The sequence below is a fragment of the Calypte anna genome, chromosome 8 (genome assembly GCF_003957555.1).
Source record: "Calypte anna isolate BGI_N300 chromosome 8, bCalAnn1_v1.p, whole genome shotgun sequence".
Taxonomy (NCBI): Eukaryota; Metazoa; Chordata; class Aves; order Apodiformes; family Trochilidae; genus Calypte; species Calypte anna.
This window is the reverse complement of record NC_044254.1, coordinates 18,985,561-19,004,321: the sequence shown is the minus strand read 5'-3', so window position 1 is coordinate 19,004,321 and position 18,761 is coordinate 18,985,561. Positions and strand designations below refer to the sequence as shown.

General features: G+C 34.3%; 1 protein-coding gene across 3 annotated transcripts in view; it reads right to left on the bottom strand.

The window, feature by feature from the left end:
• Positions 1 to 18,761, bottom strand: part of USP33 (ubiquitin specific peptidase 33) — a 38,634-nt gene that overhangs the window by 16,135 nt on the left and 3,738 nt on the right. For all 3 annotated transcript variants that reach the window (XM_030454892.1, XM_030454893.1, XM_030454891.1), the window contains exons 2-11: positions 16,802 to 16,941; positions 15,771 to 15,824; positions 13,716 to 13,778; positions 11,252 to 11,404; positions 8,911 to 9,010; positions 6,440 to 6,509; positions 5,033 to 5,146; positions 4,263 to 4,341; positions 2,004 to 2,424; positions 1,500 to 1,640 (exon numbers count right to left, since the gene is read on the bottom strand). In XM_030454892.1, the coding sequence (XP_030310752.1) occupies positions 1,500 to 1,640; positions 2,004 to 2,424; positions 4,263 to 4,341; positions 5,033 to 5,146; positions 6,440 to 6,509; positions 8,911 to 9,010; positions 11,252 to 11,404; positions 13,716 to 13,778; positions 15,771 to 15,824; positions 16,802 to 16,882 (1,276 nt within the window). In that variant the 5' untranslated portion in view covers positions 16,883 to 16,941. The remainder of the gene's footprint in view (positions 1 to 1,499; positions 1,641 to 2,003; positions 2,425 to 4,262; positions 4,342 to 5,032; positions 5,147 to 6,439; positions 6,510 to 8,910; positions 9,011 to 11,251; positions 11,405 to 13,715; positions 13,779 to 15,770; positions 15,825 to 16,801; positions 16,942 to 18,761) is intronic.

Genomic DNA, 18,761 nt, shown 5'->3' with positions numbered 1-18,761 from the left:
AAATTAAACGAGATTACTGCTAGTAATTCTTGTAGGTTCCTCAAGTACTCTATGGGTAGAAAACAAAACTCAAACTGCCAGTCTTGAAATTTACTGCCTACAGCTATAAGATTTATCTTGGCAGGAATCCCCCAAGGTATAAACTTTAAAAAACCCACATTCTTAACTGAGATTTAATTTGACAGCATCTTTCCAGGAAGACTTAGCCATGTCTTAGCTCCTGCACAAGGTTAATGCATAACAACACTGATGACAGCAGGTTGAAGTAAATTTACTGCTAGATTCCAGCATAACAGCATCTTATTTAAGAAAAAACAAAAAAACCTCCAAGCCAGTAACACACATTCCCCACTCAAATCCACTACAAATTAGGTATCCACACCAGAGCAGTCTCTTGGGCTCTACAAATCACTGGAATGAGAGGCCAATGGGAAATGTGGCAACCAAAAGACAGAAGCTTTCAGCCAGAGGGGAATGGAATGGAAGAGAAGGGAATTGGTGTGTTGTAATCAGGTACTGAGTCCTCAGCAAGTCTGAGCACAAAAGGGCATTCCTCTGGCATCGTAGGGAATTAAAATCACCACACCTTGTGTGTTTGCAAATTGCTGTCACAGTAGTCCTCCAGTCAGTTCTAGTGAGTACATAGCTGTTCCTCAACATCCAGTGAAGATGACCAGGAGTTAAATTAAGATATGACAAAAATCAGTAGTCTAGAGACTTCTGGATATCATTTAGTACAGTCTCTATTCAAAGGATCTCTAGTTGAACTTGGGAATATCCATCCCCAAGAACACTGGGGTACCTCTGGGCTCCCACCTTTGTTCCAGAATTCACACATTCAATTGAAAGATTTTTTTTCCTTCCATCTAATAAAATTTTCCTTTCTGCAACTTGCTTCCATTTCTATTTGCTGCATGGCTCTGCCTTTTCTATAATCACCCATAATGCTGTTTGACAGCAACAGTTTTCCTTTTGCCTTTCCTTCTTCAGGATCCAGCTTGTCTCTAAAGGCAATAAAAATAAACTGTCTGTGGAAAGTGCCAAAAGAAATACTCTACACCTCAAAGTCAGAAAAAGAAAGTAGCTGTATAGGTACAAATGGCTCCTTAAAATTTAATAAACTAAAATGGTGACTTACTGAACTTCTGCTGAAGAACCATTGTGCATGTTCTCTGAAAAGCATTACCCTTTTGTGGCTACTAAGTTCTACGTTTTGCCTCCCTGCAAACCAGTGCAATTGAGAAAATTGTCTAAAAATATTCTGTCCTTCCAAAGCAGAGGCAAATACTATCCATGGTTCAAAAAAATCAGAATTTTACAGAAGGGAGTCTTATTTTATTTCCTGCTTATATAATACTCCCTCTCCCCACTGGGGGTAGGAAATAAAAAAAAATTCCTAAGAACAACACTGCATTGCTATGCAAGACACAAGAAACAACAAAAGGAATACTAAACCAGAGCAACTCAGTACAGCAAGAGAGAAAATAAACGACCTGTACCTTTTTTGTGGGCTGGTGCCAGTGAAGAGGATGATGCAAATGATTTTGGAGGACTGTTTGATAAGCGTGTGTTCATCCCTTCATTTGATGATGGAGTCTGGGCTGCAGATATGTCATTCATGTGGACATCATTGATATACTCTGCAATAAATATTTGCATTATTTCATAAATTCTACCAAATATGTACAGCAGAATAAAAAGGTACATGCTATAGTATGTTATCTATTTAACCACACTGTCACTTGACATTTAGGAATGAAGCACTATTACAATTCACATACCCAAGTTATGAAAAAACAAAAATACCCCACTCTTATGGGTTATTTGAAACCACAGCCAATACAAATTTTAGCTTTTTAAGGGAATTCAAACCGAATTCAGGACACCTGAACTGCAAAAATTAATTAAGAAGATGCATTGTTTACGATAAATTCACTCACCCTATTTGACCTATACTCCCTTCTACTTTACTCTATGACTCATGCACATTTGTTATGCCTTACCTGAAAATCTGCTGTGTATCTGTACTTTGACAGTTCCTGGATTATTTAAAAATTCAGTGGTCTCTGAAGCAGTGTTTGTGTCTTTTTCAAAGTCTTCCATAGAATTTGCTCGTTTGAGCTTGTTGCTTGGTATTTTTTCTTTCAGCCAGTCTTTAGACATGACTGAATTGTTCTCATCATCCTGAATTAACATGGTTGTCTCTGCAGGATCCTCTAAGACGGGTTTGAAAATTGTGTCATTTTCTGTTTTATCACAGGTACCACAGGATTCACAGGGCTGGAAGCCTACATCTGACTGGCTCTTGTCTTCTTCCATAGGCTCTTCAACACTCATAGGCTGGGCATCTTCTAGTTCTACAACTGGTTCTTTAAGTTCTTCATGAAGTAAATCCATTAAACAACGCAAAAATTCTTGTGCATCCTAGAATATTAAATAAGTTTTACAATATTATTCAATTTAATTTAGAAGATAAAGTCATATCAGGAAAAGATACAAAACAGTAAAATTAAACCTACAGCTGACTGTTAACGAATAATAAAGTCCTCTGTCCCAGGTCTAATGTTCAAAACAGATCTCATTTCTTGACCACATATTTGTTTCCTACATCCATTGCTTCTACGTCACAAGTAATCTCATCATCATCTCATCTCAAAAACACTTCAATTCCCAAAAATCATATTTCAACAACTTTATCAAAAATACTGCCATAGATTACAAAAATGATAACTACCATCAGAGAGGTCAGACTCCAGCTTTCCTGGTAATGGAAAGTTTAAGAGATAATTTTTTAAAACCTTATGGAGCATCTTCAGCAACGCAATCATAGTTTTGTTTTCACTGAGCATGTAAGTACTTCATTAAAAAGTATTACAGTGTACTTAGCCTGTCTTTCCAATTGCATCATATTGTCAACAAAATCTTTATTCTTTTCTCAAGCTTGGACAAGATTCTTCAACTATTAGTGTTTCTACAAAAACCAACAGATTACATCATCTATGTCCTGAGACACAGATTAACTGAGAAACATTCTTCATTCCCTGAACACTGAACATGGCTGCCCAACTGGCTGCCCAAGTTGCAAGGCTGGGCAATAGGAGAGCTCTGGTCATGAAAGACCAGACGTGTTTTAATTGTTGCCATGAGACCTACCAAACACACAACTGAAGTGAGATCCAGGTAGAACCTAAAAAGCTTCTCATTGACTTCTGTTCTGCATGGAAAAAGAGATTCTTACCAATGTTTAGAAGCAAGAACCAATTTTCTTCTCAGTTATCAAGATCAATTGCCTACTTTTCCAGAAATTCATGTGGCATTTAGAAATTAATGAGTGAAATAAATCATTTAACAGCTACAATCAACATTTGTACAGTAAGATGTATTCTAATCATCTGCTCCACAAATATGAAGCATATTAACTAAAATAGCAAAATTCCTTTGAGTAACAACAGATTGTTGGAATATATTAGTAACCTTTTCTAATCACAGGGTTTTAATTTTTCCTGTAGCTAAAAAGCTTTTAATGAAGTACTCCAAACTGTATGAATACAGAAAATAGTGCATGAAGAATCAAATTAAGAATGCCCTGGCTTTGTAATAATTCATACCTCCTTAGCAAGCTACAACTTAAAGTTCCAACTGGTTTATGAACCAGTTTTTTCTTTTTTAAGGATACTAGATGAAAACTGGATACTGAGTATTTATTTTTTATAAAATATACTTGGTAGATTAATATTAAAATAATCTACCATAATATTTTTTCTTTTTGAACATTTTTGTTTTCTGGGACTGCTCAAATATTAGCAGCATTATTTCACACAAAGGGAAAGCTTTAAATACATATTATTTTCCTAAACAAGGGAAAAGGATTTACCCTAACAAGTTGCCAGCCTTTCAAAAATTTCATATAAATAAAAAATCCATCTGATTTAACTGTTGATGGCTTGTTTTCAGATTAACTACATTTGAAGAATATAAACTAAAGTTTATGTTGCATTTGCTTTAAAAAAATACAAGAAGCATGTTAAGTATTAAGATTAAAAAATAAAGGCCAGTTCTAGGATTTGGGCAGATCTACTTGCCCAGGGAAGCTGCAGATGCCCCTCCCTGGAATTGTGCAAGACAAGGCTGGAGGGGGCCTTGGGCAACCTGATCTATGGGAGATGTCCCTGCCCATGGCAGGAGGATGGGAACAAGGTGATCTTTAAGGTCCCTTCCAACCTACTCCCATTCTATGATTCTACAAGACATCAAAGTTCTACCTGTTGCGAGTAGCCTCGAAATGTTGGATTAACAGTTTTAATTCCTTGAAATAAACCAGTAGGAACAACAGAACCAGGTCTGGGGAAAAAAAAAAAAAAAAAAGTAAGTTCCAAATATATAAAAACATAAAAAAGGAAGCATTTAAGTGGCATTTTCTGTCTTTAGTGAGATCTTAATTTTACCTGGAACTGAACTATAACACATCTAACACAAGTAATATTAATCTTAAGCAAATATAATGTTGGTATTTAATAATTAAGTATACTTTAAAAAAAAAATCTGACACACAACAGAAAGAGACTGTATTAGAACTTTTGTGCTCCATTTCACATGCTCTTGGCATGATGCACAACTACTGTTTCTTTACCCTTGTACTTCTATTTTGAAGTGTCTTCTTAGACAAATACCAGAAATTCCATACAAACCAATAAGAGAAATTGACAAAACATTTATACATAATGAAGGACACGCATGATAAAGTAGTTAAACATTTTAGATTTATTTCTGGCAGACAAATTTATTTTTAAAAGTTTAATACTACTTTGTATAGTGTGTTATCCTCTATTTCTTGTCAGACCTTCCTTACTACAATTTACATCAATTATTTGTTCTATCTTTAGAAAAGAAAAGAATAGCTTATAAGAAGTGTTTAAACCCTACAAGTTACTCTTTCCTTAATTTTAAGAGGACAGAAACTAAAAACTAGAAACCTAGGATAGATGAATGCATCCTTCATGACTCTGGAGTTAATTCATAATTATTTGATCACCTGCTTTTGTGCCAGAGTTCCGTCATCAGCTTGAGGTAACTTTTACAAATTGCAGGTTTCTTATCTGTTCGGGCTAAGCCTCCACAGTCAAGAAAAAAATGTGTCAAAGGTGGGCTGGTTAAAAAGAAGAATATATTATTTTCATTTCAAGTTGTTTGTCAAAATACAGAGCAAATCAGCATTTCATACATGATTACTAAGGGGATAATTGAAAAAAAAAAAAAGATAAAAAAAGGAGTAACACTATTATGTAATCAAACAATTACATTTCCTACATCTTTAAATGCTGCAGCCACATATTTTGCAGCAGGACTGGTTCAGCAGTAGAGGAACACTGCTCCTCAAACATATTCTGCCATTTGTTAAATCACCAGCATTATCTAATGGGACTGAAATTCAAGGCAATGTACCACTACAGCAAAGGCCACCATGAGCCTAGTTGGTAAATAGCATCTTAAACACATCTTCTCCTTAGAATCCAACGGTGCCTCATCATGTTTGTGGGTAAATAATTTATACTTGAATGATTATTTAGCTGTTTCCTTTACACAGTGTTGCCAGCTCATACTCTCTCACTTCCCTCGCTTCAACCCCTCTTTGCAAGGTAACAATTGCTTGTACAGGTTGGACCTATTTTTATCCAAGAAAGATATCCCAGCATACTTGAAAATTTTGGTATTTCTCAACAGAATCATTTATGATTAGATATCTCATTATTAGATAGATGCCTTGTCCACCTCTTTACCTTCTAGAGAGATTTGCCTCAGTTCTCCTTAACAAAGAATCTCAGTGAGGTCTAGCTGGATTGCAGCCAGAAGCAGATCCATACAGTAAGTATATTTGATTTATGCTCAAGTACTATCCCCACCTCACTATTCTGAATGCAATTTCAGAGTGGGACAGTTTTTGTAGATTTCTTCTTTGTGAACTCGTCTGGTAACCCCAGGTAATTAGAAGATTCTATAGTCCAGCCATTCCTAGTATGATCTAACACAGAATGCCTCAAATGCACTGTTGATAAGAACTGAATTTGAACCTTTTGATCTTAACATAACTCTTTTTAAAATTAGTGTTTATTCTCATGTGTTTCCTTTTATTTCTTCTGTAGCAGAAAAAACTAAACTAAAATTAAAAATAGCTACACAAATTTAATCACTTTTATCAGATTTTCTTCCAATTTCTGAAACCACATGTATTTTTATTTGGGACAATGACAAATTAGAGTAGCTCATACACCATAATGCCTTTTTTTTTTCTATGACGTTTTGTAGCATGTAAGATTTAGATTTAATAAATACACACAAATCATGTTTCACGGTACTGCAGCTCTTGAAAATCCTTAACTCCATCTTGAGAAAAGGTACATATAAGCAAATACAAAATTACATTCACAGCCATTTTCCTTACCAGTTAGAAAGAGCTTGTAAAGCTGCATTCATATAACAAGTGTTTCCAATATTTTTTAATCCTGTTAGACCTGAAAACCAGAATGAATATTCAGTAAATCTGTTAATCCAACAAAAGATATATTAAAGAAAATGCTTCCTAGAAAATATACTAATTTAAAACTCGTGTAACACCTCTGGTGCCAATTATAATGCAAAGTTGTAACTAAGAGAAACAGAACTCCAAAAGGAATACTAATCTACCTAGAAGTAGTAATTAAGTGTTTTAATTTGGGCTGACAAAAAAAGACTTCACAGAAGTAGATTGTAATTCATTTTAGTAACTAACTTCTGATGTTTTATGACAGCTGCAGATCGTAATTTAAAATATGTTTATTGATATTTAATGAACTAATGATTTACCTGTTAAATCATTGCTATGCTGGGTTCATAACCATTACTCATATTATCAAAAGCTTCTCAAGGTAGATTTCATTCTTTCCTCTCAAATGCAGGCTAGCAGACAGATTACACCAAACATTCAAAACCTACTCAGTGTGTGATTACCCCAGAATCGGAACTGTAATTGCCTATGATCAGGTGTCTTCTGCACCAACTACAAACCCTTATTTTTATACAGACTGCTCAGATTAGACACCCCCCACAGATTTTCTCTTCAAGCCCAGATTATTTACTGATATCCACATACAGTTTTTCTACATACATAAGTTACAATTAACATGTTCTTTCAGTGATTATGGAGTCATGAAAAAAAGAGGCTATTTAAACATGTCATAAGTTTCATATATTCTCAACTTTTTAAAAAATTATCTGAAATAGTTCACAGAAAACCAAGTGTTAAATCAATCATAATATTAACCTTAAAATAAAATTGCTTTTGTGTAAGAAAACAGCAACGTTTACAGGCAAAGACTCAATAAGACTGGAAAACTTAAAATATTCAGCAATAAATACCATTAGCTCTATGCAATCCTTGAAGTATTGAAACTACCCTAAATATTTTAGTCTGTGTCAGAAAAATAAAACACACTAAGAAAAGCTTTTACATCTAAAAAACAGATTGGCTACTTCAGCTGAATATCCTGATACACAGAACTTTAAAATTTAAATTTAAAAGTTTTTAAAGGTTCCTCCATCAGAATGAAAATACTGTCCTGCTTCCTACATCTGTTCCTGCATTCTGCCCTTCAAATTTCTGCCATTCTTACTGAAATTAGAAGGCAAAACCAGGCATAATATTTTATATTTTATTTTTTAACAACAATACATGTATTTTTTGTAAAGCCATATTATAAGGTTTGCTTTATCAAAAGCATTTCAGAAGAAATTTTAGAGAACAATGGTAAATCAGCACTAAGGATTATTTTTTCTTTAAGTTTGAAAAATGTATTAACACAGTCACATCAGTATTAATGGAGACTTCAATGGTATTCTGCTTGTGTATTACTTCTATACAAGCTAGATACTCAAAAATATTAATAGGACATAAAAAACACACAAACACAGATAGTGGTAGGAGAAATTAACTGGGAATAAAACACATGGTTTAATGATTTAAGGGCAGATGGGAAAATTAGTGGGGTGGTGACATATCCACAGAGACTGCCAGGCAACAGAAGGGACAAAGTGTTTTTTTTAGCCAATGCCAGCAGACTTAGGAGAGGGAAAGATGGTAGGGGATGAGTGAAGGAAAAATGAGATCCATAAATTAGAATAACACTGATGGAAAGAAACTGCCTTGACATATGCACTGGCACCCCAAAAACAACAGCACAATAATCTGCTGGTCAGATGTTTTTGATAAAATGGTACCTAGAAATATTTTCATCACTCATACACATACATATCCTTTTAAAAATTAGCAAAACCAATTTGAGACTTGTAAGAAATAATTAATAAGTTCTCTTATAAAATGAGAAATTAAGGCTTCACTGTTTGAGCTTTCATCCATGCTCATGTTTGTTTGTACAGCAGCTTAATGTTAGAGGGGGTAATCTTTTACAACAAAGTTTGGTAGGGCATGAAATGCATTACTGAAAAGGAGAAAGCCAAACAAAATAAAAATGCACATACTGGGATTCTACAGGCTCGGAAAAGGGTTACCCAAAATGCAGGAAAGCATTCAAATCAGGAACCTCTTAGGACAGGAGAACACTTTAGAACAGATTTTACAAAAAAAAACAACTCTTACCAGAGCAGCTAGAACACCAGCTGCACTAAACATTACTGTCACATGCTTGCTCATTTTTGTTGCTGCTTGCACAGCCACACTACATTTATCACTGCAGCCTCTGCTCTGAAGGTAAGTAAAGGTTGCTGCAATAAAGATGAAACTAAAAATAACAGATCTTTATTGGAGGAGAATAGGGAACAGTTCTACCTTAAAGAAAACTAGTATACAGCTAAAGAACAGACTTGCAGACATACACATGTGATAAAGAACAATGAAGCACTGGATTTTGCTTTTATTACCTCTTGTCTTTAACTCATCTTCTTCCACTTCTATATCTAAGTCATCAAATACAGCTGCTAGTGGAATCTTCAGTGTGGGATTACCAGGTATTTTAAAATCCTTATGAGGAGAAAAAGGCAAAAATATATTTACTTGTTTGTATCAATTTTCCTCTTAATTTAGCTTATGTATAGTTTTACCAGCAAATCTAGGAAATGAAATTATCTAAATGCCTTTTTGAAATCTCACTGAACATGAAGTGACAACAATAGGATTCCACAGTCACCCTAATAAAGTTCACTAGTAAGACCCACATGGTTTTTTTTTCATATTAGCAGTGACAACATGATTTTATTACAACAGCTAGAGGGTCAAAACAAAGCAAGTTATAGTATTTCTCTCCCTTGGATAACAAGCAGTAAGCCAGCACTGAAAAGCTAACACAGCAGCCATCACATAGTTAGTGTGTATGGTTTTGATATGCCACCAGATGGCTCACTACATTTATGGAATACAAACTGTTGAAAGCAAAACGTACTAACAGAGAAACAAGAATATTCGGCAGACAGACATTTACTTCACAGCAAGCTCTTGTCATCATATAAATAACAGTTCTCAATAAACTGTTTGACAGACTTTGTATTTCTATTTCTGTGTGTTACACACATTTTCTTGGAAGACTAAAACAGATTAAATATAGTAGGGGACAAGTTCAGAAGTCTGAACCCAGCTTTTTATAAAGTCACCAGAATTTCTGGACAAGAGAAATTAAAAAAAAAAATATTCTGGTCATACTATTCTGTTTGAGCTGTTGGCATTTTGAGAAAATTAACAGATCATGTTCATATTAAATACTAAACTTAAAGTATGAATGGATATTTCATTTCTACATATATTGAAAAACTGCTCCTTCCTGTCCAGCCTATGCATCACGGTATTCCTTCCATAGCTGTCTTCAGCAAAACAATTTTAGAAATACCAAACTTGTACTTGTGTCAGTTTTAACTGAATCACCTGTCCTCTTTATATAAGTACATTAAGCAAGAAATAGCACCTTTTTTTCAGATACATACAGTATACCAATTACACTTTAGCTGCAGCGTGACTTTCTCCAAGCCAACACTTACCTAGCAAAGAGAATATCAGAGTGAAAAGTACTGATGCCAATGAAGAATAACCACAAACCAAACCTTAACAAACCTTGTTGAAATCACAGAACAAGAAACGAGACAAGCAAACAGCATATTTCAGAATTCTCTGTATAATTTCTGCCTTGCTCTTTTTTCCTTTAACTTCTCTCCAATATGAGCTGATGTTTTATTCATTACCTTCCTCTTCAACTACTATGTAAATTGCTAATAAATGTGGAGTTAGGAACAGCTAAGTGCTTTTATAAAGTTGTCTTTGATGCCATAATCATATAAAGCACTACAATTTTAAACCTGTGTTTTACTCAACAAATACCAACTTTCCAGGTACCAGCCATATTTTTCTCTTTGGTGTAATCATACCCCTTAACAATCCTATCTGCCACAGAACACTACTAGCATTCTGGTTTCTAGTTTGGAATTTTTTTTTCCACGTGAATCTAAGACAATGTATTTGTCACTCCACACCAAAATTACACCTACATAGAACTGACCCAAGTTGCTACTGCCTTCCTAATAACTTCTTGCACAGTGGTTAAATTCTTAACTACTCAGGAGTGTTTGTGAATCTACCACTCCACTGGAAAGATACTCTCACACACTAACACAAAAATCAAGACTTTTTCACTCATTTGTCAAAACTGAGGACAAGACACATTTTAAACCTCAAACTAAATTATAGGAAACCCTTTAAGTGTCTTATATTACTAGTAGAATGAGGTTAACAATTTGCATACATTTCTCCGAAAGTACTGTGCTTGTATGAATGACTTTGTATCTCAGGTAAGTATCCAAAAACACATACTAAGGCATTCTGCCACTCCCTATAAGTTAGACAGTTACTGTAAGTTAAGCAATTACTGCAATTAATTTTTTAAATATCATTGCAAGAGCTGATAGAATGACAAAGCACAGGTAAACTACTCCAATCTTGTAAATTTAAATTTAATCCTATGGTTTTTTACAGTTTATTGTGGACTACAAACAATAGAAAATAAGATGAAAAAAGCATCCTTAGGAAGCATGCAATACATAAAGACAGAACACAGAAGCTGAGCACTGTCTTCTCAAAGAAATTTTATAAAAAATAGAGATAAATTAACAGAAAGTTGAGCCACTAGAAAGGAAGAGGAGTCAGTCTCTCATGAGGAGAAGACACACTGTTCACTGCAAAGCTACAGCTGGTTTTGTTCCATTTTTGTTAAAAAAATACCTGCACACTATTTTCTTGTGCTTGTTGAGAGATTCTTGCATTTGGTAGTGGAGAATGAGATCCCAGTTTTCTATCCAGGAATACTTCCTTACTACAGGCATAACACCAAACACGGAGCGTAGTAAGGTTGACAGTTAGACAGTGTTTTGTCTCCTAAAGGGAACAAAAAACAAAACTGTGACTCAGAAGTTTGGAATAATTAAATACTGCAACATGCAAAGCAGAACAGAAGTATTCAAATTCTAGTTCTTTAAACCATGAAACAAATGTGTATGTTAGAACATCCAAAAATAGCAAATTCAATTACTGAAATTTCAGCACAAACTATCCAACACTATCCAGTTTTTAGTGCAGGTCACTCATATTAGCAATGAGATACAATCAGATGCAAAGCCATCATCCTATCTGACATGCTTCTGGGTAATTGCAAAAAAAAAAAAAAAAAAAAGAAAGAAATAAAAAAAAAAGGCTGTTGTCACAAGTGTTACAATTCACAATAAAACATTTTTCCAGGAATGTCTGCTATGAGTCATAATGGCAGCCACCTCCTCTAAATTAGGGATGCTGCTTATTTCTACTGGTTTGCTGTAGAAAATTGAAGCTATTTAACAATCAATCAGAAGAACAAGACAAGATTTTCAGCTCAGTTAGAGGTGTCCATATCAAAACAAACATTCTAGACTTCTCTTGTTGACCGCTTCATACTGTGAAGCAATATCAGAATTTACAGATGGAGAATATTTTTACTCCTCTAATTTTCATCTCTTTTTAGCCTCTCTTCTTACTGTAAAATGGGTACAGAGTTGCTATCATCTTACAAATATTTTCACCAATACTTCTTGAATTTCTTCCTTGTATAAGAGCACCAGACATGTTTATAGGTAATGACAGATTTGCTAGATTATTAGGAAAATACAACTGCTGCAGGATGTCCCAAGTGCCTCCTAGTCTCATTTAATAAGGCCTTGTACAATAATGATTTTAGTATAAAATGTGGACTACATTTTTATCAAGTAGCCTTCCCCCTACTAAAAATCATCAGATTACATAAATATCTATGACGAATTTAATAAGAATTTGCTTGACTCTGCAGTTTCAGCTGCATAAATAATTTCAGGTCTCCAAAGCAACAGGTTATTAACTTTCTTGAAGTGGTCACAATGACCAGGATTATTTGCAGTACTCGGAGTCTTACTGGGAGATAATGGGAGTAAGCAGAAATAAAGTGATTTATGTCAACCTTGTTTCTCTCATTTTGTTGAGTTTACTGAGAGTAAGGGGCAAAAAAATTTAAAAAAAATCAACCCAGAAGTGAGAACTGGGCTTACTATCCAGAAACTAAACTAAAATAAATAGATGGGAAAACCAAAGTGTTTATGTAGATTTATATTATTGTACTACTGATTTGTATAAATATGTACTTCTCTCACAGCCCTGCTAAGAAAAACACAACAAAAAACCAAAAAACCAAAAAAACAGGAATACTTGTAAAATGCAGTCATAAGGCATACTTTTTGTAAAAGCCTGGCATATTCTATTTGTTCATTTATATCTTCACCAGGGCGGGGATTTTTTACTATTTTTAAGGACCAAAAATTGCTCATTGTGGAACTGTTGGTGTATTTTTTGACAAACTCTAAATTGAAGGCAAGAAGTTAATTTAATCAGCGAGTCAGCAATTCTTAAATGACATGTTAATAAAACTGCCATCCTTCTGTCCACAATGTTTTTGTTAAGGGAGAATGAGACATCTCATTTGCTTCGTTTTGGCAAGTGTGCACAGAACAGACAGTGAGTTTAAGACTCAAACAGATGCACTCAAGCTGTCCAACCTTGCCAGAACTTGGCATGCTGCAGAACACAGTGCACACACGCCACTGCTCCTACCAAGCTGGATCCAAAATCAGGACATGGCAGGAAAGGATATATTCAGCTCAGTCTACAGGTTCTTCATCTGTAGCCACTGTAACAGGGAGGTTAATGCAGAAACAAAGCACCTGGTTCTGGTAATTCTGCTATTTTATACTTCCTGTTTTACAACTGTTCAGCTATCATCTTCAGCAATCCAGCCTCCCTCCCTTTACCCATCAGGCAGCCACCATCCTGAAAAGGTAGACTGAAGTAGGGAAGTGCTACACAATAGTTTAAATACTCAAGAACTCTGTTATCCATACATCCTGATAATCATCAGCAATCTTTTTTTTTTTAATTTTCACCATGTTCTTTTAAGGAGCACAATAACATCAGAATTACATAAATAAATATGCAGCTGCACAGAGACTGTAAACTCACATACTTCTAAATTAGTAAAACCTGCTTCTATCAATGAAAACCAGGCACAGCTAATTGAATTTCCAGACAGTTATGCTAACACAGGTTACTAACATCACTAAAGTAAGTATAAAAAGCTTTCTAATTTTACTTTACTGCTTCAAGTAACTATATTACTAGGAAATGCATATACCTGGGAATGGGTGGTACTGTGATCAACATGGGATTCACCACAGCCAACATACGTACATCTGTTCTGTTGAGCAAGATACAAAGAAGAATATAGAATTAAAAAGTGGTATCAAACAGGTTTACAGAATAGGAACATAGTGCCAGTCCCTTTAAAATTCACTCAAGCTGTATACTACACAAACCAAGATATAGGCATAATAACTGTTAAAATAAGTATCACCAAATGTAAATAGGAATGCTGCAAGATTTAACTCATCTCACTGGTAAGCAGTATTATGCATTTAATGCACTTGAAATAGGCTTTTTTTGGCCATATATTTACTTCAATTAATGTTTTTTTACAATTTCTGATTTGCTAGAGATTGTTACAGAAAACAGAAAGTTAGTCCAGTGTCTAAAATACTGAACTGCAAAAGCCTCAAAACATGGCATTTATATAACAAAATGCCTGCATGCCCCTATCTGCAGTTCCTGTTTATCAGCGTTACTTCACAGTTAATTAGTTCTGTCACCTCTAAATAAGAGTTTCCTGCATTATATGGTTAAATACTTACTACATTCTAGTTATAACATGCAAAATAATTGTTGATTTTAATTGTGCTAATTGCAAAACATGGTTGGCTGATTTGAGTGTGGAATCTTGCAGCTGCCAGTCTTCAAACAATTTTCATTAATTCCTCATTTGCATGAGTCAAGACAATCACAAGGGTAAAGCATGGTATCTGTATAACTCCCTAAGCACATTAATTTATACAATCAAATAGCAGCTGAACATGGTCAATTTTCCATATTAAATAATCACAACTATTAGCTAAGTGCCAGATAGTAACATGCTGAGATCTCACCAGATTTTTCTACTGAAAAAGATGAAGGCAAGATGCCAACTAACCCAAGAGGAAAAATATTACAGCATGACACTAAGTGTCCTGCCTATTAGAAAACTCTCCTATGGAAATGTTGGTATGAAAGTAAGTTTTCCAGAAAACATTTAAGAGCTTTAAGTGACAAATACAAAAAAAAGTTTTAAGCATCACAGCATTTCCATATCTGCCAGGCTGATGCATCTCTGAAAATCTCTTCCTACTCCCAAAAGAATGTTTGTAATGTTACTAAATATAGTATGTTATTAAAATTCAAGCCATCTAACAAAAAGACATTAAATATTGTTTCTTCTTTTTTTTTTTAATCTCCTATTGATAGAAGAAGCAAAATAATCTTAGGTCTTAACTGTTACCATAATACATTTAAAAGAAAAATCATTAAGTAGCTTTAAAAAATACTCCAACCTACACCTGAAGGTTGGCATCTCAGCTTCCATCTCTTCCTGACAGGACTTACACAAATGTTACCAAGAAATTAAGTTTAACCCCGTGGAACAAAATTTCAGTCTCTGGAAACTGCAGAATGTCAGAGGAACTCACAAGACATTTTAAAAACTAAATTAGCAGCATATTATGCTGTGGGTACTATAGAGCTTTTTGTTTTAAACACACTGAAAATGATGGTTGTTTTGTAAACAGCAAGAAACGTAAAGCAGAAGCATATTTAAGAAAGAGCCCTATACAAAGGTAAAGACTGTACAAAATTAATATGATGTTCAAAGAAAGTATAATATCATGTTCTACAAGTTTCAAAATGAGTTTTTTCTCTGTTTTGCTATGGAATTAAAAATTCAGTATGCGTTGTGATGTTGTTAGAAGTCTGCATTTACTGCTAGACCTTATTATTACAAATGCTAAATGAAGCTTATAAAAAATAATAATTAATTCAGTGATAATAAATCCTTTCTTAGATTTTCAAACCTGGGAAACAGATTAAAAAAAAGAAGAGCTAAAAAAACAAAATCATACAGTAATCTTAAATTCCAAGAAGCATGTACCTGATAAAAGGCAAATAATTTTAAAAATAGAAAACTGCAAAGAGGATTTGTTTTAAATAGTAACTTAACGAAGTGTTTTAAATAATTTCATTGAAGCTGTTGCACAAAACAAATACTTTCACCTTATCAAGAGATTCCTAGAAAAGGATGCTACAATGGAACAACAGATCTACTTACCTCTAAGCATGCCCAAAGATTGGGTCCTCTAACTTTACAGTCCTGACAAGTGCCCTATTCAAGTAAAAGACACAAGCAAAATATTTTTTTATTTCACCAGTAAGCCATAACTTTGAAAAAAAATGAGAAAAAATACTGTAAAGCTCACTATCAACTGAATAATAACCAACTTTTTGTTTTGCTTCACAAAATCTTTAGATCAACCTATTTTTCTAGTAAAACCTTGGATATACAAGTTTACATCTTAAGCCAACAACTGTTCTTCTAAATAAAGCAAAGACATAAATCACATTACTATAAAATCCTTTAAATTGGTCTTTACTCACAATTAAACATAAATGAAAGTGATAGAACCTGTAATAACTGCATATTTCTATTTCCAGATAGTCAACACTACTGTAAAAGTTCACAACAAAAGATGCAATACCACAGAATTGCTACCCTCCCCAGCACCAAATAAACAAATAAACTTTCTCTGGAAACAAATTTAGCACCATGGACAGAAAGGGTTCAGCTTTTGATCACCTCTCAGCTCCTGTGATGGGTTACAAAATCTTTCTTTGAACCATTTATTAATACTAGGTGGAAACTAAGAGTTCATTTTCTCAAAATGGAGCCTCCTCCATTAAAAAGCAAACAGCTCTCCAAGAAAAACTACAGCACAAATTTCTTTGTTACACTTTCTACATAAAATCATCATTGATGTTGTATTACACTAATAGTCCTAATAACTAACTTCTACAAAGGCAGTGTCTGAAATAAAGTTCAGCTTGATGTTATCTTAATTCTTTTAACTTACACTTCCATTAGACATCACTTGCTTTGGGAAACGCTGCTAGGAAAGGTACTCTAAGTGTTACATACCAAAAAATAGTTTTTCAGTTAAGTCTGTAAATCTTACTCCAGTTTAGTTTTTATAGAAGATTTAACACAAGTGCACTTGAAAACTAATAGTACATGACAAGGTATGTAGCTAAAAAAAGTAACCAAAGTCAACTGTGATGGGAAGAAAGTAAGATGCTACAACTCACATGAGATTTCTGTATGAGTTCCTCTTTTGTTATCTCACCAACTGATGCCAAGTGTGGGCAATTGCTGCTGGGCGATGACATTTTAGAAGCTGTATTTTTTCTGAGATCCTGTAGGTAGGATTTTCAAGACCAGGGAATCGCTTGTGAACAGAAAAAAAGAATGGGTAAAACCCAGTTCCAGGGTTGCCCAAACAGTAGGCAGCAATAAGAGATATCTAATATGCAAGATATACATACCTTTTAAAAGAACATGCCTTTTTTAAAGTTAGTATAAGTAAATTTATTAACAGTAAGATTAGTCCAAACAACAGTCCAAATTAAACACAGCTACTTCTCAATCAAAATTGTCTGACTTCTAGGGCATAAACTGAAAGAATCCTGAGTGGAGCAGAGCTTGTTTGCATCAAATAATTAACTTCTTGTACTCCAGCATAGTACCCAAATGACATAAACATGAGAGATTTCAAGCCTCCCCAGAACTGGTGGTGGCTTTGTATATTCTACAAAGCAAGCTCACACAACAGTGCTAAGGAGTGAAGGCTGTGAACACTGAAGCTGTGAAGGCTAAAATGGGGGAGCGCACGACTTGCTTGTCAAAGGAGAAGGAAACTTTATCTTGGTGTTATTTATTTATAAAGATACATAATAGGCCTGAATCTGGAATGTATCAAAAGACAACTGAAACTTGAAACTTGTAATTCACATGTAGTACCGAACATTCAGTGAACTTTTCTCATTTGAGTTTTCTCTGTCCATCCAAGGTCTCTGATACAGACAAAGACACTTATCAGTAATAAAGAATGTTAAATACAAACACTTTCTTGTTATTCATGTTTGCACAGAAAGCTATGAAGTTTAACAGAAAGAAAATTTAAAACTGAACTCTGTAACATTCTTTTTAGATAAATATTCCAAATTACTTATGCAGACAGGAAATATCCAAGAATTTTGTTCCAGTTTTGTCACTTAAACAATCACTATTGATGTCTCAACCTCTCCAAATCCCAAGAAATCTTAAGCTTTTTTCCCCCAATTATTATCTGTTCAAGCTAGCATTCTTTTATCAAGACTTGCAACTAAACTTCCATCCTAACTCAGTGATGCATGTTCCTTGAACTGTGGGCAGCCTTTAGCTCTGAGTATCTGTTTCCACTTTGCCTGTTTCCCTTGGCAGCTTTAGCTCTGTTTCTTTCACTGTCCACCCATTGACTCTTTTGAGTATTAAGTAATACAGAGCTTTGATGGCATGAGGAAAAACAAACCCTGCCTAGGAGGCACCTCATACACACTTCCTAGTGAACTTTCAGCTTGTTATCTTTGACTTGGTCTTTACTTCTATTGGCTCATGCTAAGAACTTTTGAATCGAGGCATTTCAGTTCCCTTTGATTAACAAAGGAGCTTTATCTAAATGTGTGGATGTGTTTAAATAGTCTACAGTATTTCTACCAACATTCCTATATAACTATTATTACTAAAGTATCATATATCATTTTTCTAGGAATAATACATACAACTTTATATAATTTGTTACATACATGCATGTATATACCTGAGTGTAAGTATTAAACAAGATATTTATTATATAACATGTATACCCACTCTCAAGTATGTATGTGTATCTTTCAGTCATTCTGAATGTCACGTTAACAGCTGTTCAAGAAAGCAGTTAAGAACTTCTCTCACAAGACTGGAAATACTACAGTAAATCAATGATTCGCAATGTTTTTCAAGATGAGGTCTAAATTCTCTTCCTGAACCAATAGCATGGCATTTAAAAAGCATGACTCCAACATAGGCTGCAACTGGAGAAGTATTTGCTCAGTTCAGTATTTATTTGTAATCTATGTGCAGTATTGCTGAAAGACACTTAAAAAATGAAAACCATAGCTTTTCAGGCCAAATCTTCTCAACGTCAGTCATATTAGCAATTCTGATTTGAACTGGTAACCTCATTTTCAG